The sequence below is a fragment of the Oryctolagus cuniculus genome, chromosome 1, assembly GCF_964237555.1.
Source record: "Oryctolagus cuniculus chromosome 1, mOryCun1.1, whole genome shotgun sequence".
Classification (NCBI taxonomy): domain Eukaryota; kingdom Metazoa; phylum Chordata; class Mammalia; order Lagomorpha; family Leporidae; genus Oryctolagus; species Oryctolagus cuniculus.
Window position 1 is genome coordinate 169,315,974 of NC_091432.1, and position 20,235 is coordinate 169,336,208.

At 44.7% G+C, this 20,235-nt stretch overlaps 1 protein-coding gene across 3 annotated transcripts in view; it reads right to left on the bottom strand.

The window, feature by feature from the left end:
• GLDC (glycine decarboxylase) overlaps positions 1-20,235 on the bottom strand; it is a 142,188-nt gene that overhangs the window by 93,619 nt on the left and 28,334 nt on the right. The window contains exons 1-2 of one of the 3 annotated variants that reach the window (XM_002708098.5): positions 9,731-10,119; positions 9,093-9,171 (exon numbers count right to left, since the gene is read on the bottom strand). The exons of 1 other annotated variant lie outside the window; for it this stretch is intronic. In XM_002708098.5, coding sequence (XP_002708144.1) covers positions 9,093-9,171; positions 9,731-9,985 — 334 coding nt within the window. In that variant the 5' untranslated portion in view covers positions 9,986-10,119. Of the gene's footprint in view, positions 1-9,092; positions 9,172-9,730; positions 10,120-20,235 lie in introns of those variants that run through there. One more of the 3 variants, XM_051858196.2, reaches the window with a different exon arrangement.

The following is a 20,235-nucleotide window of genomic DNA, read 5'->3' on the forward strand; positions in this document are numbered from 1 at the left end:
CCATGGGGTGCAGGGCCCAAGCACTTGGGCCTTCCTCCACTGCACTCCCTGGCCACAGCAGAGAGCTGGCCTGGAAGAGGGGCAACCGGGACAGAATCCGGTGCCCCGACCGGGACTAGAACCCAGTGTGCCGGCGCCGCAAGGCGGAGGATTAGCCTAGTGAGCCACAGCGCCGGCCGGCTTTCTCTCTCCCTTGAATCACTGGCTCTGGGGAATCCAGCTACTATATTGTGAGGACACTAAAGCAATCTGTGGAGACATCCATATGAGGAGGAACTTGGTGCAAATAGCACCAAGTTGCCAGCAATCGGAGTGAGCCACCTTGGAAGTGGATCCTCCAGCTCTGGTTGAGCATTGGCCAGTGTGTGACTGCAACTTTAGCAGAGACTCTACACCAGAACCCCTAGCTAATCTTGAATTCTTGACCAATAGGAACTGTAAGTATATTAACTGTTTATTGTTGTAAGCCACTGAATTTTGCAGTAACTTCTTATGTATGAAAAAATAACTGATAACAGTGGCCTTTCCAAGAGTCAATTTAAAAAATAATGCTAGGCCGGCGCCATGGCTCACTAGGCTAATCCTCCGCCTTGCGGCGCCGGCACACCGGGTTCTAGTCCCGGTTGGGGCTCTGGATTCTGTCCCGGTTGCCCCTCTTCCAGGCCAGCTCTCTGCTGTGGCCAGGGAGTGCAGTGGAGGATGGCCCAAGTGCTTGGGCCCTGCACCCCATGGGAGACCAGGATAAGTACCTGACTCCTGCCTTCGGATCAGCGTGGTGCGCCGGTTGCAGCGCGGCGGCCGCAGCGGCCATTGGAGGGTGAATCAACGGCAAAGGAAGACCTTTCTCTTTGTCTCTCTCTCTCACTGTCCACTCTGCCTGTCAAAAAAAAAAAAAAAAAAAAAAAAAAAAAGCTAAAGAAGTATTTTCATTTATATATATAAAATATCCTTAATGATGCTGGATGGAATCCATGGTCCTTTAAAAAAGTAAAGGCATAAAGAAAAAAGTTTTACATTTTATTTTTTTGTAGAAATTGCATGTCCTGGGGCCAACACTGTGGCATAGAAGGTTAAGCCTCTGCCTGCAGTGCCAGCATCCTGTTTGGGCAGCTAGCTCAAGTCTGTCTGCTCCACTTCAGATCCAGTTTCCTGCTAATGCGCCTGGGAAAGCAGCAGAAGATGACTCAAGTTCATGGGCCCCTGCACCCACATGGAGAGACATGTAAGAAGTTCCTGGCTGCTGGCTTCTGCCTGGCCCAGCCCCAGCTGTTGCAGCCATTTGGGTACTGAACAAGTGGATGGAAGACCTCTCTCTCTCTCTCTCTCTTTCTCTGTATCTCTGGTTTCAAATAATAAATTAAAAAAAAAAAAAAAGAAATTGCAATGTCTTGTTTGGTCCATCATCACCACATCAGCATGTTTGTGTATTTTCCTTGTCAAAAATTAAGAAAACCCAAAAATGTTAATGCTAAAAATGAAACCTTATAAAGTGAGGTTCTAGTTTGCATTTTAATTTTAAAAGGGAAAAATGGCATGAGTCATCTCTTTTAAAAGTAAATATCTTCACCCCCTACTTCTATTTTTTAAAAAAAAGATTTATTTTATTTCTTTGAAAGACAGTGTTACACAGACAAAGGGAGAGACCTGCTTTCCCAGGTACATTAGCAGGGAGTTGGAACAGAAGTGGAGCAGCTGGGGTTTGAACTGGCACTTATATGGGATGCTAGTTTCCCAGTTTCAGAGGCAGCAGCTTTAGGTGTTACTCCCCTCCATGTCCAAGAGGATAAACTTCCACATTTATCTCAATATCCCATGACTGATGGCATAAGTATTCTAAGATTCCTTCAAGGGTTATATAACAATACTCAAGTACTTCCCTAATTGTATCTCACACATTGCATTTTGCTGTTCTCTCTTTCTCAGTGAAGGCATTGCCTTTGAGTTTCTTCGTTCTGATATAACACATTTACACACACACAAACATAGTCAATGTAAAGACACCACTTTTGCTTCTAACTGGAGATAAATTTCAACTCCCTACCTGGTTTCAGAAATGACTATCCATCCAATTTTATATCATTTTTGAACACTCATGACATTTTTCCATGGTTCTCTTGGCACTTAGGACTTTTTAACCTGCTCAGTTAATCTACATGAAGAAGGTAAGCTGTAAGTTCCTTGAGAATGTGACTGTTGATTCATATGTATAGCCTTGCAATAGTAGATGATCAATAGATGTTTGACAGGTGTTACATACAGGATTATGGTTTAAGTGCCAGTCAGAAGAACAGGTGTCTGCCTAACACAAATTACAATAAAAGTATAAGGAAAAGATGGATTCTATTGTGAGGAACTGAATATATAAATGGACAAATGGCCTGATCATATGTAAAAAGAGAACTTTTACCTAGAACGTGTCCTGGAAAACTAAACCCCTTATTTACAAAGAACAATTCAGGAAGCCAGCTCAATATAAGTTAGACTTATGGAAAGCCAGACTGCTATCTCTAGTGGCAATCCAGGAAACCAAAAAGTAACTTCCATAATGAATGCTGAAAATGGCTAAGACTGGATTAAAAACTGACAACTTCCTTAGTTTTGTCATATTTTCAAATAGGACCAGGCAGACAAGGCCAAATATGCATCCCTAACCAGTCACATCAGATGTTCCACCTGCTGAGCCCTCCTACAGCTTTCCCATGCCAAAGGCCCCCTACAGGGCACACCTGAAGCCTTCTCTTTCCACTATAAAATTTCCCTCTCTTCTGCCAAATTGCTGGTCTGATTCCCTTGTTATAACAAGTTCAAAATAGCCTTGGCATTTCTCATTTGGTTGTTTCTAATTTATTTCCACATTTGTTACACGAAAATCTATTCAAATCACCCTAAAGATGAAAAAATAACTCATATAAGCTACGAATTGACAGAGCCAGAAATGGCCAAGGGTGAGCCTTGTCATGGGCTGAGGAGCCACAGGCAGAACCTGATGATGGACATCACCAAAGCAACTGATGCCCGTGGTCTGGAGAGCAACTGTCCCATACTAAGTGCTTCTGGTGTGTCAGTTCAAGGAAGTGCCCAACCTGACTGGAGTGACAAAGTTACTACCGACTGCTGTTTTATACAATGCCCCCTCCTCCTGGTCATTGCACTCCATTTACCATTTAGTAAAAATCACTCTGACCAATACACATCAGAACACTCAAGAGTCATTCTGGGGGCCAGCACTGTGGTGTATCAGGTAAATCTGCCACCTACAGTGCTGGCATCCCATATGGGTGCCGGTTAAGTCCTGGCTGCTCCACTTCTGATCTAGCCTGTGAAAGCAGTAGAAGGTGGCCCAAAACCTTGGGCCCCTGCACCCACATGGGAGACCGGGAAGAGGCCCCTGGCTTCAGATCAGCATAGCTCCAGCCGTTTCGGCCAGCTGGGGAGTGAACCAGTAGATGGAAGACCTCTCTCTCTCTCTGCCTCTCCTTCTCTCTGTGCAACTCTGACTTTCAAATAAATAAATAAATCTTTAAACAAACAAACAAGCAAAAGAGGCATTCTGACAGCTCAGCTCTTTAGCTCTGGCTGAATAATTTAACATTCGGTGGTTTAGTTTCTCTTCTCTCTTCCAAAACATGCTAATGATAAGCAATGTGCAATTTTGTGTAAACTTTAATCCCTGCAGCTTCTGCAAGATTGGTTCAATCTAGGTCAGTCTGGTTTTATTCAGATGACTTTGCTGAAAAGACTGCACAGGTAGGCATACACATCTAAAAGTGATTGACTAGTTTTGTTAATTGTATTAATTACAAAATTAAAGTGCTGTAGAAAACCCAGAAAATGCAAAGTAATGATTAGAAAGCTAAAGTCATCAGAACAACACCATTCAGAGAAATCAATACCCAGTCATGTGTGTATGTAGATATGTAAGAAGAATTTCCCTTGAACAGGATGAAACAAGATTATATCTGAGTAACTTTCCTTGTTTCTCTACACAATGACTTACAGGGAGATCAATTGATAAAATGTATTTTCGAAGCACCTCCTGAAGCATCTAGAAGAAAGTGGGGAGCAGCCTTCATGACCGAAAAATCCCCTGTACTTTCCAATTCTCCTGGGGCCATTCTGTCCTGTACATGCTTCTGCCTATAGCCAACCTCCCATAGCCTGTCCAGTAGAGCATCACTGCTAATCCTTCAATAATCAGCCTTACTAGTGTTCTTCCATGACCCCATCCACCATTCCGGTGGTGGGGATCTGAGTGTTCCCACACCTGTGCCCTTAGCACACTGCTGCATTTCCACTGGGGTGACTGGCATACGGCAGTGATTCTAGTATGACGAGGTTTGTGCACAGCTGTAAACTACAGACCTTAGAAGAGTCAGGATAGGAGTTTCTATTTTGTATATTCACTGCCTTGCAGAGGACCTCATGTAGACTGGAGCTGGACCACCAGGGTTTGCATTCTTCAGCACTTACTAGCTGTGCACTTGTGGGAAATTTATGCATTCTCTGTATACCATGGTTTATTCCCTTCTAAAGTGAAGGTGATAATAGAACTTAGTTTGTAGGGTTGTGATAAGAATTAAATAAGTTGGGGCCGGCGCTGTGGCGCAGCAGGTTAAAGTCCTGGCCTGCAGCACTGGCATCCCATGTAGGCGTTGATTCAAGTCCTGGCTGCTCCTCTTCCAATCCAGCTCTCTGCTATGGACTGGGAAAGCAGTAGAAGATGGTCCAAATCCCTAAGTCCCTGCACACATGTGGGAGACCCGGAAGAAGCTCCTAGCTCCTGGCTTCAGATAGACGCAGCTCCAGCTGTTGCAGCCATCTGGGGAGTGAATCAGTGGATGGAGACCTCTCTCTCTGTCTCTACCTTTCTCTGTAACTCTGTCTTTCAAATAAATAAAATAAATCTTTAAAAAAAAGTATAAATAAGTTATTATATGAGGGGCCAGCACTGTGGCATAGTGGGTAAAGCTGCTGCCTTCAGTGCCGGCATCCCATATAGGCATTTGAGACCCGGCTGCTCCACTTCTAATCCACCTCTCTGCTATGGCCTGGGAAAACAGAAGATGGCTCAAGGTCCTTAGACCCCTGCACCCTCATTGAGACCCAGAAGAAGCTCCTGGCTTTGGATAGGCACAGCTCCAGCTGTTGCGGCCATCTGGGGATTGAAACAGCAGATGGAAGACCTCTCTCTCTCTCTCTCTCTCTCTCTCTCTCTCTCTGCCTCTCCTCTCTGAAACTCTTTCAAATAAATAAAAAATAAATATTTTTTTAAAATAATAAGTTGTATATGCAAAGTACTTTAAAAAGTGCCTTGAACATGGTAAACACTAGGAAATGTTTAAGATTATGCAGTTATGTATAAGAACTACCCCAAGTATCTCTAAGTTGCTTAGAACTTTCACTACCTTTTTACTTAGAAATGAGGGCATATGACTCACATTAGTTCTCCTTACAAGTTATACATGGCAAATAAATATTTGGTCTAGAATTTTCTCTGACTACAACAGAACAAAGGCACTCACATGAAACCAAGCATGGATAATGCTGCTTCATTTTTAAAAGGATATGCTAGGGCCGGCACTGTGCTATAGAAGGTTAAGCCTCCGCCTGCAGTGCTGGCACCCATTTTGGGCACTGGTTCAAGTCCCAGCTGCTCCACTTCCAATCCAGGTCCCTGCTGATGCACTTGGAAAAGGAGTAGAGGATGGCCCAAGTACTTGGGCCCCTGTACCCATGTGGGAGACTCAGAGGAAGCTCCTGGCTCCTGGCTTCAGCCTGGCCCAGCTCTGGCCATTATAACCATTTGTGGAGTGAACCAGCAGATAGAAGATTTCTCTCTCTCTCTCTCTAATCCCTCTTCTCTCTCTGCATCTGCTTTTCAAATAGATAATCTTAAAAAAAAAAAAAAAAAAGGAAATGCTACTGTTACAGGTGGTCCAACTCAAGCTCTAAGGAGCAGAATATGAGGAATCAGGTCAGTAAGCAGTTGGGTTGGTCCTGGTGGAAAATAATAAAAGGGGAATCCCTCTAAGAGGGTACAAAATGCTTGCCTCTCCCAGAAGTTATCTTTAGCTAGATCAAAGTGCCTATCCTTCTCCTTGGGAGCTTCCAGTTTTATCATGAGAATAGCAAGGGAGTGGTGATTCCACCCTTCAGAGTTCAGTTTACTGTGAAAACATAAGTCACCAATCCCACCCTTCTGATGGTTTTTGTCTTATCATGAGCAAGCTAGACAGGACAGACAAGATTACAGATCCAGTCTTTTGAATCTGGCCTTTTGATGGGTTTTGTCTCTGCCTTCTGATTGTTAGCTGCTCTTCTGCTTAAAAGACTCAGACCCAAACAGTTCAAGAGGTCTGCTTCTCATGCAGTTCCCCTCTTCTGATCTCTTTTGACTTAAATAAATCTTGCTTTTCTTTATGCATTGTCTCCATGAATATTATTCTTTCATGTGAGACAAAGAACCCAGGTAGCCTTCCTCCACCAGCATTTTGCCCCTAACAGTGCTATTAGAGGTTACATGTATCAATTCATTGCCCCTGAATGCCATGGCATGAAACATTCATGGTTTGCCAATGCATTATTCCCTCTCTCCATCCACTTATGGTCCCTCCCCTCCACCACTGCCACCCCAGTTCACTATTTCAAGAGGCGGGCATTGTTGAAGATTGGGTCCATTTCAGGGCAAGGGAGTACTCCTGACTCTGCAATATTTTCTCTAATTCACCTCAGGACTAACCAGATGGAACCAGACCAAAATCTCACAGAAGCTGCTAGGTTTAAACTTTATACTCAGGTTGCAAATTACTTATCAGGAGTCTACTTCTGAAAAGAGAAAGAGGAGAAATGGAATTCCTTGATGTTCAAATTATTCAACTGGAAACAAGTAGCTGAACTGAAAACAGATAGACAACTCTAACACATTTCCCAGCTCTAGTGCTCTTAAGAAAACAACTTATTTAAAGTATATTTTAAAAAGAACTAACCTAAATATTTTCTGACTTTGAAAAGTTGCAGGAAGGCATTCACTTGCTTAAATATTGACCTAAGGCTTGTTTTATTTATTTATTTTCTCCTTTTTTCCCCAAAAGATTCATTTATTTACTTATTTGGAAGTCATAATTACAGAGAGAAAGAGATAGAGAGATCTTTCATCCACTGGTTTATTCCTCAAATGGCCACAACAGCCAGGGCGGGTCAAACTGAAGCCAGGAGCCAGGAGCCAGGCGCTTCCTCCAGGTCTCCCCAGTGGGTTAAGGGGCCCAAGCAGTTGGCCCATCTTCCTCTGCTCTCCCAAGCATATTAGCAGGAAGATGGATTGGAAGTAGAGCAGCCGGGACTCGAACTGGTGCCCATATGGGATGCTGCTGGCACTGTAGACGGTAGCTTAACCCACTGTGAAACAGTGCCAGCCCTTATTTATTTTCTTTATGTTTTAATTTTCATCAGCCAGAGAGGGGGCAAGAGGAAGAAAGTTAATACCCCAGGGGTGTATATTTTTAAATCAAGCCTGAGATTGGTTTGGGCATTGTAACACAGTAGGTTAAGCCTCAACTTAACACATGTACCCCATGTTGGAATGCCTGGTTTGTGTCCTAGCTGCTGTTTCCAAACCAGCAATCTTGCTAATGCACACCTTGGGAAACAACAGATGATGGCCCACATGCTTAGGCCCCTGCCAACCCATGTAGAACTGGATGAAGTTCCAGGTTCTGGCTTCAGTCTGGCCCAGCCGTGACTGTTGGCTGTTGTTGAGTATCTGAGGAGTGAACCAGCAGATGAAAAGTTTTCTCTCTCTGTTGCTCTTTCAAGTATATGAAAATAAAATAAATGTTAAAACACAAAAACACCTGCACACGCTCACATCCCTTCACTCCTCACACACTCAATGAATCAGGGTTGATTTCCTAAAATTGGAATGGATATGGCTTCCAGCTATCTCTCAGTCTCAAATAGGTGTATTCAGTAAAATGGCCATATTTTCTTCTATGAGCAACTTCCCTACCAGATTTGAAACAAGCAAGGGGAGGAGTCTTCAGCATAGCTGGAGGCAATGTCAGCCAACTGGTGATGAGACATGCTCCATATCTCACATCAATACCTCAAGTCAAGCCTGTCATCTATATAAATTTTCTTTTTAAAAGATTTCATGTTTCATAGATACAATGCTCAGAAGATAGCCTACTTCCCTCCCTAATCCTCTTTCCTTTTTTCTCCTTTAATTTTTGCAATAACAAAATTTCAATTGGCTTTATAATCACAGGCTTAACATATCACTATATATCCTTTCAGTCACAGAAACAGAGTCTCCTCACTTCAGAACTAAACATGAGAAATATTTTATGATAGAAAATGAGGTAAACAGGTCTGAAACTTACTTTTAAAAAACCCCTTCAGCTGTGCCTGTGCCCTTGATTGCAGATTCTTCCCTCACTCTAAGGAGGTCAAAACCCACACAAAAACATCTCTGGAAGGGCAATCTTCAGATCATTAAAAACATTTTAAACATAAAATAGAATTCTGACTGTATATGAGCAAGGTAAGCTTTTTTAACCACTCATGAATCTTCATTATATGTGAAAAAAAATTCATCCCTGCTTTCAGCAGGTAAGTAGTAAAATCTGGGTGTTAAGCGAAAGAACACTAATGCTACTGAACCTTGGGCTAGAGAGGCCAGCGTGTGGGACCCTTCCATGTCTGTCACTTCCCAAAGCTGCATGCCACCAGGCAATTCCTTTTTCCTTCCTGAGTCTGTCCTGACAACCTCTCCACGCAAAGGGATGATAAAGCCAGCCCACAAGGTGTTTGAAACCTCCACATGTGTTTGAGCTGGGCCTTCCTGGGGGAAGCTGGTAGGCACTTCTGGAGCCCTCAGGTAAAGACTGAAAATGTGCTACTCTCCCTCCTAGGGTATTCAACTGCCGGCTCCAGAAACCAAATACCCCACTCTCTCCCAGTCTCTGAGATACCCATCCTTGTTTTATTTTCATCAACAGATTCCCAGTCCTGAGCAATCCTATCCCAGAACTGGACCACAGAAGGCAAACAGGCCAGAGCAAAGTGAAGCAAAGGGAGCCCTTTCTGCCACTTACAAATAGGGTCTTCCATTTTCAAGGGTCTTTTCAAGCGGATGCTGGCGGGGACCGTCTTCTCGATCAGTTCATCAATGCTCTAAAATTGAAATGCAAGTCGGTGAACACTAAAGACAGAGGAAAGTGGCTAGTAGTAGTTAAGAGTCACCTCTGTGCTTTGCAACTACAAAGGCTTAGAAACCGCATTAAAATCGCCTTAGTGGGGGGTTTCTTTTTAAAGAAAAAAAGAGAGAGAGAACGTTGAGTAATTCAGAAATCAGTTGGGGGGAAAAAATCAGTGATTTGGTCCTACTGGGCTGGATTTCAGGCGACAACCGGAGATAACCGGATAAGTCCGCTCTACCCAGGAGGTCTTCCTCCTCCCTCCTAGATTATGGCTCATCCGCTGGACTACTTGGATTGGAGGAGGTTTACAAATACAGTTTTGAGGCAAGACGATGAATGCAGGAAAAAGTAAGGTGGTGGGAGAAGGAACCGGGACCAAGCGTGCGAGCTCATGTCCACGACAGGGCCCGGACCCCGGGTGCGGGTCCCACGCAGAGTGCAGCAGAGTTTGGGGCGGGAGCCCCAAGGTCGCACGGGCAGAATCCGGGAGGAACAGAAGAGAGGCCCCCAGAGGGGCGGGTGGAGGTCCTTACCGCCAGCCCCAGGGCCTGTAGCATCTCCCTCTGGTCTTTGTCCCCGGGGCCTATATGCCTTTCAGCAAAGTCGTCGTGTCTGGGCAGGAGGCGCTCGAGGAGGCGTGAGGCCCCAGCCGCGCCGCTGTCCCCGCCGCCGCTACTGCTGTCCCGGACCCGTGGTACCAAATGCGGCCTCGCGCCCGCAGGCAGACGGCGACCGCCCCCGACTCCCGAACCCAGGCGCAGTCTCCATGTCCTGGCACAGGACTGCATGGCAGCGGCCACTGCTCCAGAGGATCAGCTGCGCTCTCGGTCCGGCTTCTGGACTCGGTCCTCCAACTGGCAGGTGAGTCAGGCCTGGAGTCACTTTCCGCCGGACTCAGAAGGATGGACTGTAGGAAACAATGAATGGGCAACCTGCACAGCCCGGCTACTCTAGCAAAGTTGTTGCTCCACCAGCGGCACCTGCTCCGCACACTTTAAGCGTCGCCCTGGAGGCGGGCGGTGGGATGGGGCCAGGAATCCCTTGGCCAATGGGAGTGGATAGGGGTGTGGGGGCGGATCAGTCGCCGCCCCCTCCCCCTCTCCCTACGGCCTCCTCAGCCCCTCAGTGGAGCCCCGCTCCTCTCAGCCTGGAGCCTGCCAGTCACGCCTGCTCCATCGCTGGCTGGTGCTGGGGGCTGGAGCACTGTGAGTGCACTCTGCCAGTGTGTAATGCTGCACCTACGTGGGATAAGGCTGGTCAGCTCTAAGTCTCTGGGCGAAGTTCCTGGGAGATTCAACCAACATGGAAGATGATTCCCACAGGGATGCAACAAAGTGTTAGTCTCGGTTTGTCAATTTTAGGGTATCTTTCCCTGTTGTATCCCAAGGAAACCGACAAAAACAGAATTGGTTTCTTTTATACTTGTTGGGATTGTGGGCAAGTTACTTAACCTCTCTGAACTTCGGTTTTCTCATCTCATAGAGCTGGATGGGATTTAAAAAAAAAAAAAAACACGATTTTTTTAAAAAAAGATTTTATTTATTTGACAGGTAGTTACAGACAATGAGAGGGAGAGGCAGAGAGAAAGGTCTTCCTTCGTTGGTTCACTCCCCAAATGGCCACAACGTCTGGAGCTGCACTGATCCGAAGCCAGGAACCAGGTGCTTCTCCCCTGCGGGTGCAGGGCCCCAAACACTTGGGCCATCCTCCACTGCTTTCCCATGCCACAGCAGAATGCTGGATTGAAAAAGGAGCAGCCGGGACTAGAACCGGCCTCCACATGGGATGCCGGCGCCGCAGGCAGAGGATTAACCCACTGCGCCAAGGCGCCAGCCCCCCAAAAAACACTATCACACACAGGGGCTGGTGCTGTGGCATTGCAGGTAAAGCCAATGCTTGAAATGCTGGCATCCCATGTGGACACCGGTTCAAGTCTTGGCTGCTCCACTTCCAATCCAGCTCTCTAATATGGCCTAGGAAAGCAGTAGAAGATGGCCCAAGTCCTTGGGCCCCTCCACCCTCATGGGAGACCTGGAAGAAACTCCTAGCTTTGGTCAGCGCAACTCTGGTTGCAGTCATTTGGGGAGTGAACCAGTGGATGGGAGATCTCTCTCTTTCTCTGCCTCTGCTTCTCTGTAACTCTGCCTTTCAAATAAATAAATGAATCATTAAAAAAAGATTATACAGGAGTCTCGTGGGATAGCGGGATAACACTGCAGTTCCCCTGGCTCGGTGGCCTGGGCAGTGGTTCTAAATGTCCCTTTTTCTGGATCCTTTGTAAACATGAAATCATTCCATGGATGGCTGCCTTATAATTTTGTCTCTTTCCACTTTAATTGTGAATGGTTAAAAAAAATTGCTGTTTTCTGATATTAAATTTTTATTAGTGCATAAAAAAAAAGATTATACATGGAAAGCACTGGTACATTACACTTAATCTCTATCTATCTATATATGAGTGTATATGAGGAAGTTTCAAAAAATTTCATAGGCCGGCACCGCGGCTCAATAGGCTAATCCTCCGCCTGTGGCACCAGCATCCCAGGTTCTAGTCCTGGTCGGGGCACCAGGTTCTAGTCCCAGTTACTCCTCTTCCAGTTCAGCTCTCTGCTGTGGCCTGGGAGGGCAGTGGAGGATGGCCCAGGTCCTTGGGCCCTGCACCCGCATGGGAGACCAGGAGAAGCACCTGGCTCCTGGCTTTGGATGAGTGCAGTGTGCTGGCCGCAGCGTGCCGGCTGCAGCGGCCATTGGGGGGTGAACCAATGGCAAAGGAAGACCTTTCTCTCTGTCTCTCTCTCTCACTGTCCACTCTGCCTGTCAAAAAAAAAAATTTTTTTCATGGGAAATTTGCATTTTTTTTTTGATAGGTAGAGTTATAGACAGTAAGAGAGAGAGAGACAGAGAGAAAGGTCTTCCTTCCATCGGTTCACTCCCCAAATGGCCGCAACAGCCAGCACTGCATCGATCCGAAGCCAAGAGCCAGGTGCTTCCTCCTGGTCTCCCATGTGGGTGCAGGGGCCCAAGCACTTGGGTCATCCTCCACTGCCCTCCCAGGCCACAGCAGAGAGCTGGACTGGAAGAGGAGTAACTGGGACTAGAAATTGGCGCCCATATGGGATGCCGGAGCCACAGGCGGAGAATTAACCAAGTGTACCACGGCGCTGGCCCCGCATTGTCTTTTAATTCCATTTTCTGCAAACTTTTTGAAGCCTCCCTGTATGTGTATGTAAAAACATGCAAATGATACAAAGATATTATACATGTTGCACTATTGTCTTAGTTGAAAAATAATTATCAAGACCTGGACTTTTTATAAACCTAAGATCTTTAGTGGCCTCATGAAAATTTTAACAAGTGAATAAGCTTTAAAATTCCAGGTTTTTTTTTTTTTTTAATATGAGGATGAGAGGACAGACGTCATCAGAAAATTACTTGTACTTAGACTACGAAAAAATAGAACCTGTCCACTTTTGTTTCTCCTCCTGTAGCTTTCTCCTTCAATCATCTGAACACTCCAATTTCTGTAGCTGAGAGGCACAAACATGAGCCAGATGGAAGCAGGCATTTTGGCTAGTGATTAAGACACCTGCACCCAACATGGAAGTGCCTGGGTTGGAATCTTAGCTGTCTCACAGTGGGTTTGATCGCCAGCTAAAATTCCTGACTCCAGATTCCTGTTCATGGGCACTCTGGGAGAAAGTGATGATGGCTCAAATAATTGGATTCTCTGTGTAATATGAGCATGGATTGCGTTCCTGGCTCCTGGCTCCAGCCTTGGGCCAGCCCTGGCTGTTGCAGGAATTTGAGGACAGAACTAGTGAATAAAAAACCAATCTCTCTGGGGCCGGCGCTATGGCATAGTGGGTAAAGTCATGGCCTGCAGTGCTGGCATCCCATAAGGGTGACGGTTCAATTCCCGGCTGCTTCACTTCCAATACAGCTCTTTGGTATGGCCTGGGAAAGCCATCTACTGAGGATGGTTCAAGTCCTTGGGCCCCTGCACTCACATGGGAGACCCAGAAGAAGCTCCTGGCTCCTGGCTTCGGATCAGTGCAGCTCTGGCCATTGCAGCCAATTGGTGAGTGAACCAGTGGACAGAAGACTTCTCTCTCTAGCTCTACCTCTCTCTGCAACTCTGTCTTTCAAATAAATAAATAAATCTTAAAAAAAAAAAAAAGGCAGAAGAAAATGGTGAATGAGGAAGACTGGACTGAATTCTCTGAAAAATTTTCACCCATTTGAAATTGAAAGTATATACTTCATAAATGCTGGAAGATTCCCTCAATGTTAGATGCCTGGGAAGAGGAGGCGATCTGCATCTATCCCTGTGTCCATCCATGTTCTTTCTATGTATCACTGGGGCACAATGCCAAGGGGTTGTAATTTCCAGAGTCAACTGGCTCCACACTTGTATGGAAGACACACTTGTGTGAAAATTGGAAAAGGCAATAAAGGCAAGAAATTATTTATTACATCTCTGACAAGAGCAGACAAATGCATGGGCTACAGCAAACATGATGTACTTCCTTCCCAGCCATTCACCTTGACAGAGTACAGAAGCTTTGTCCCTCAATGGAAACTCTAGGGTATCAATACTCTAAAAAAATTTCCTAACCTATATTGCTGCAGGAAGAATGCACTACAAATAAAATCTAATTTTTGGTCTTGTGTATTGCCACAATTCCACACACGTTAAATTCACAGCCTTATTCAGTCTCTTATGTGAATGTCTGGAATAAATCAGAAACTTTCAGACTTGGAATAGGGACATTTTGATATTTTGGGATGAAGTTGCTTATCTTGAATTCCCAAATCCCGTTGAGTCTTTCTTGCCAATTGAACCAGTCCCTCTTCCCCTGCGATGTGACACAGTGGGTTAAGCCATTGTCTACAAAACTAGCATCTCAATATGTGCACCAGGGCTGGCTCTGTTGTTTAGCTGGAAAAGCTGCCACTTGCAGTCCCGGCATCCCATATGGGCAATGGTTTAAGTTCCAGCTGCTCCACTTCCAATCCAGCTCTCTGCTATGGTCTGGGAAAGCAGTGGAATTTGGTCCAAGTTCTTGGGCCCCTGCACACACGTGGGAGACCCAGAAGAAGCTCCTGGCTCCTGGCTTCGGATTGGCGCAGCTCCACCCATTGCAGCCATCTGGGGAGTGAACAAGCAGATGGAAGACCTCTCTCTCTCTCTGCTTTTCCTCTCTCTATGTAACTCTTTTTTTTTTTTTTTTTTTTTTGACAGGCAGGGTGGACAGTAAGAGAGAGAGAGAGAAAGGTCTTCCTTTGCCATTGGTTCACCCTCCAATGGCCGCCACAGCCGGCGCACCGCGCTGATCTGATGGCAGGAGCCAGGTGCTTCTCCTGGTCTCCCATGGGGTGCAGGGCCCAAGGACTTGGGCCATCCTCCACTGCACTCCCTGGCCACAGCAGAGAGCTGGAATGGAAGAGGGGCAACCGGGACAGAATCCAGCGCCCCGACCGGGACTAGAACCCGGTGTGCCGGCGCCGCAAGGTGGAGGATTAGCCTATTGAGCCACGGCGCCGGCCCTCTATGTAACTCTTTCAAATAAATAAATCAATCTTCTTTAAAAAATCAAGCAATTAAAGTTGGTGTTGCTGATTAATTTAGTTTCTCAATCATTTTTATTAAAAAATAAAAACCATCTAGAGAAAGAAAAATGCAATAGTCTATTATTTATATTTTTGAATTGTATTTTAAGATTCAGGCAATGAGAACTATTATGATGGAATATACTCTACACCTTTAGCCTAACACAACCTTCTGCAAATGACCTCAACCCTATATTATGGTCTCTTTTTGTGCTATTTATTTTGGATTCCAACAAACAATTTTGGCCCATTATAGATGAAATACATATTTGTAAGTAATAGCATTTTGAAAAAAAAAAAAAAAAAGAGGAAAGCTAAAAAAAAAAAAAGTATTGATGACCTTAGAAAGAGTATTTGTGGATGTAAAATGTCAATCAGTAGGGCCTAAGCCATCAGAAAAATGCTAAGAAGATACTGGAAACAAATGAATAGGCAATTAAGGCAATTAATGGTTAATTGATGGAAAGTCTTTGACATTATCAGGGACATTATTTATATCCTTGGAGCCTAGAGACAGGAAAGGAGCTGTCTTAGAGAACTTCAAAAAGTTCATGGAGTACTGGGCATGGTGACACAGCAGGTGAAGCCATACCTTCAGATGCCTTGATCCCATATCAGAGTGCATGGTTAAAATCCTGGCTACTCCATGCTTCTAATCCAGCTTCTTGCTAAAGCACCTCAGAAGCAGTGAATGTTGGCCCAATTTGGGTCCCTGGCACCCACATGGAGAACTAGATGGAATTCCTGGTTCCTGGATTCAGCTTGTTCCAGCCCTGGCTGTTGTAGACAATTGGGAAGTGAATTGGAAGATAGATTAAATGTGTAAGTGTGTGTGTGTGTGTGTGTGTCTGTCTGTCTGTCTGTCTGTCAGTCTCCCTTCTCTGTCACTCTGGCTTTCAAATAAAATTTTTTAATTTCATGGAAAAATGGAATTAAAAGATAAGGTTATTTTTGGTGCAAAAAAATAGAATCCATGCATAGTTTTTTCACAATAAACATTTTCCATCAACTTTTTGAAGATCCTATGTATGTTTGGTGATGACTCTTATATCTCCCTAACAGAAATTTCTGACATGCTAAGTTTTTGGCCTGGCATCAACAAATTTCATTTGGATTTCCAGGCTCAGTTAACCACTTATTCCTATTAAAGTCTCCATCTACCCAGTTGCCCCAGCCCAAATCCCAGAAGTCATCCATGATCTCTCTATAATTCCTCCAATCGGGTTCATCAAGTATTATTAATATTTACTTCACAAATGTGTATTTATTTGAAAGGCAGTGTTACAGAGAGGCAGAGGCAGAGTAACAGATAGAAAGAGGGACAGAGAGAGAGCTTCCATCCACTGGTTCACTCTCCAAAGGACCATGATGTCCAGAGCTGGGATGATCCAAAGCCAGGAGCCAGGAGCTTCCTCTGGGTCTCCCACGTTGGTGCAGGGGCCCAAGCACTTGGGTCATCTTCCACTTACCTCCCAGGCACATAAGCAGAGAGTTGGATTGGAAGTGGAGTAGCTGGGACTCGAATTGGCACCCATGTGGGATGCTGGTGCTACAAGTGGAGGCTTAACCTACTATATACCACAGCACCAGCCCCCTCCCCATCAATAGCTTTTCTTTTATATTAGCAATCATCCTTAGAAAATGCAATGGATAAAAAAAAAACCTGCATGAAAATCAAGCAATATAATAATAAGATACTCAGGAATAATCAACTGTTCTCCTTGAATTTTATTCTTCTCTTTCAGTCAGTCCCTTCCTAAAACCTTCCGAAGTCTTTTCATTGCACATAGATTCACTTTCCTTTGAAAAAAAGCCTAAAGATCTTGCATTCACCTCTTCTCAACTCGTCTCTCCTTTTGCTGAGATGGGTTCTACTGCAGGCAAATTGTCTTTGGCCCAAGTAGCAGAAATGAGAATCTTTTCGCTTCCCCACCTCAGGCTTGTGTTCCTCCTCCAGCATCTTACTGACAGTTCCCACTCCACAGTGTAAAGCTGTGATAGGGAGAAGGGTGGGCATCAAGGAGTTCTCATTGTACTTAGGCTGTGTTCAGTCGGTTTCTATCCAGGGAGGTAGCTGTCTAAAGCTCTTAGGACTTGAGTGGACAGAAGAAACTTCCACTGAAAACACTCAACAGAACTTCCTATGTGTCAGATAATAGAATTTTCTCTTATTACTGAACCATCCTCAGCTGGCACTTTATGGTACCCATCATCATTTCAAGTGTTTTGTTGGGTGCCTTCTTTTCATGCTTGGAACTAAATTGTCTTATGAGCCACACTCATGTATTCTTTGTACCAACAAGCTCAGGAAATTCAATAGGATGCCAACATTGGAGGAAATTTTTCTTTGATCTGAAGCTAAAGCAACCAGCTGATTGGAATGTGTCATTTATATTATCTAGGCATAATTCAAAGTAAACTCCACTCTGTCTCCCAACTTATCTCTCCAAGTGGTCTTGCTGAAACCTTTTCCATTAAAGTTGAGTGAAAGAGCAGGTATATTGCTCCCTAAAGAAATCTTCCTGAGAAAACTCTCTTAAATCTTCTCCTTCCAAGCCTTACATAGTTTCAATGTATCAGAGATATCTAATCTGAATTCCTGCAATAAGGTATGTCTCAGAATTCACTTTGGGATCTAATTTCTCTTATATTCTCTCATTCTAATTAAAAAAAAAAACTTTTAATGTAAGGCACTATATATATAAATAAATAACATCTTATCTAATAAAGTAATGACTTTAACACACTGATTTTAAAATAGATTTATCCAACTGAACATTGAGAGAGCATTTCAGTATATAGAGGTTCGTATAAATGACCCACATCAAAAAACTTTTTAAATGAAAACCAAAATATTTAATGTACTTATAAATGCATACTGTCAAGGTCAGGTGAAAAATTCTACAACTATGGTAGGTTACATATTCCCTGCAGATTCATTTTCGTCTTATGCATAGTAAAACATACATCTCCAGGAAAGTAGACATCCTATATTGTTCTCTGTTGTTGTTGTTGTTGTTAAACACTGATTTATTCATTTGAAAGTCAGAATTGCAGAGAGGAAGATGCAGAGAAAGAGATGTGTTCCTTCTGCTGGTTCACTCCCCAGACAACCACAATGGCCAGGGCTGAATCAGGCCAGTCAGGAGCCAGGAGCTTCATTTGGGTCTCCCACATTGGTGGTAGGGGCCCTAACACATGGGCCATCTTCCATTGCTTTTCCCTGGCCATCAGCAGGAAACTGAATAGGAAGTGGAGCAGCCAGGACAAGAACCAGTGCCCACATAGGATGCTGGTATCACCACAACACCAGCTGCTGCACGTTGTTCTTTTACAAGAAGTAACATTTATCTGGGAAGAAGTTTTTTGTTTGTTTGTTTGTTTGTTTGTTTGTTTTTGACAGGCAGAGTGGACAGTGAGAGAGAGAGACAGAGAGAAAGGTCTTCCTCTTCCGTTGGTTCACCCTCCAATGGCCACTGCAGCCGGCGCGCTGCGGCCGGCGCACTGCACTGATCCGAAGCCAGGAGCCAGATGCTTCTCCTGGTCTCCCATGCGGGTGCAGGACCCAAGGACCTGGGCCATCCTCCACTGCACTCCCGGGCCACAGCAGAGAGCTGGACCGGAAGAGGAGCAACTGGGACAGAATCCGGCGCCCTGACCAGGACTAGAACCCGGGATGCTGGTGCCATAGGCGGAGGATTAGCCTATTGAGCTGAGGCGCCAGCCCTGGGAAGAAGTTTTCTAAAGGGAAGCTCCAATTAAAACTGTCAATTAGAGTGCTCCCTTGATAAGTTTAAAACATGCTGCTGGGACTGGTGCTGTGGTGTAATGGGTAAAGGTGCCATCTGCAATGCCAGTATCCTTAATGGCACTGTTTGGAGTTCTGGCTGCTCCACTTCTGATCCAGTTCCCTGCTAATGCACCTGGGAAAGCAGAAGAAGATGGCCCAAATACCTGGGCCCCTGCCCCCATGTGTGAGGTGAAGCTTCTGGTTCCTGGCTTCATTGTGGCTCAGCCCTGGCCATTGCAGCCACTTGGGAAGTGAACCAGCACATGGAAGATTGATCTCTCTCTCTCTCTTTCTCTCTCTCTCCTTCTCCCTCTCTTTCTCTGAAACTCTGCCTTTCAAATGAATAAACATAAAAGAAAAAATACTACTAATAATCATGAGCTCTATACTTAGAATTTACACTGTTGTAGTTGTTTTTAAGAGCCTGGAAAAATACAGTAAAACTTGTGATTAAAGTCTCAGCAGAGGGGCCAGCGCTGTGGTGAAGCAGATAAAGCTGCTGCGTGCAGCACTGATATCCCATATGGGTGCTGGTTCGAGTCCAGGCTGCTGCACTTCTGATCCATCTCTCTTCTATGGCCTCAGAAAGCAGTAGAAGATGGTCCAAATTCTTGGGCCCCTACACCCACGTGGGAGACCCAGAAGAAGCTCCTGGCTCCTGGCTTCGGATCGGTGCAGTTCTGGCTGTTTTTTGGCCAATTGGGGAGTGAATCATCAGATGGAAGACCTCTCTCTCTGCTTCTGCCTCTCTGTTACTATGCTTTTCAAATAAATGAAAAAAAAAATCTTTAAAAAAATCTCAGCAGAACGTCTTGTAATTTAGCATAACATTGTTTTATTAATCTCTTACCCTGCTTGGCCCCAGCTTATTAAGAACATGGATATATTTCAAACATATATTACTAAGTAAGTCAGTCTAAAAATGGTAGGATTGGTTAACCTAGCATAGCAGTTAAGAGGCCTTGGGAGTCCAGCATTGTGGTGCAGTGGATTAAGCCACTGTTTGCAACACTGGCATCCCATATCTGAGTATTGATTGGAGTCCTGGTTGCTCTGCTTCATACCCAGCTCACTGCTAATATACCTGGAAAGGCAGCAGCAGACGGGTCCTGCCACCCATGTGGGGAACCAGGATTGAGTTCCAGCATCCTGGCTTTAGCCCAGCTCAGCGCAAATCATTTTAGCCATTTGGGGAGTGAACTAAGGATGAAAAATCTGTGTCTCCACTCCCTCCCCATCACTATGACTTTTAAATCAATCAATTAATCAATCAATCTCTTTTTAAAAATAACCAACATCCTAAATGAGTTGTGAGACAAATCTGAAAATAAATAAATAGACACACAACATATTCATTTAACATTGCCTGGAAATTGAAACTTCAAATTTCATTAAAAAGTATAAAGTATTGGATAGCAGAAGTAAAAATGCATTATTTGTAGGATAGCCATTGTGGAATGATGAGTTAAGCTGCTGCTTGGTATGCCTGTATCCAAATTGGAGTGCATGGTTATATCTGTGCTACTCTGCTTCCAACCCATCTTTCTGCAAATATGATCCTGGGTGGCAGCAGGTGATGGCTCAAGTACTTGGGTCCCTACCATACAAGTGGGAGACCTGGTTAGAATTCTGGGCTCC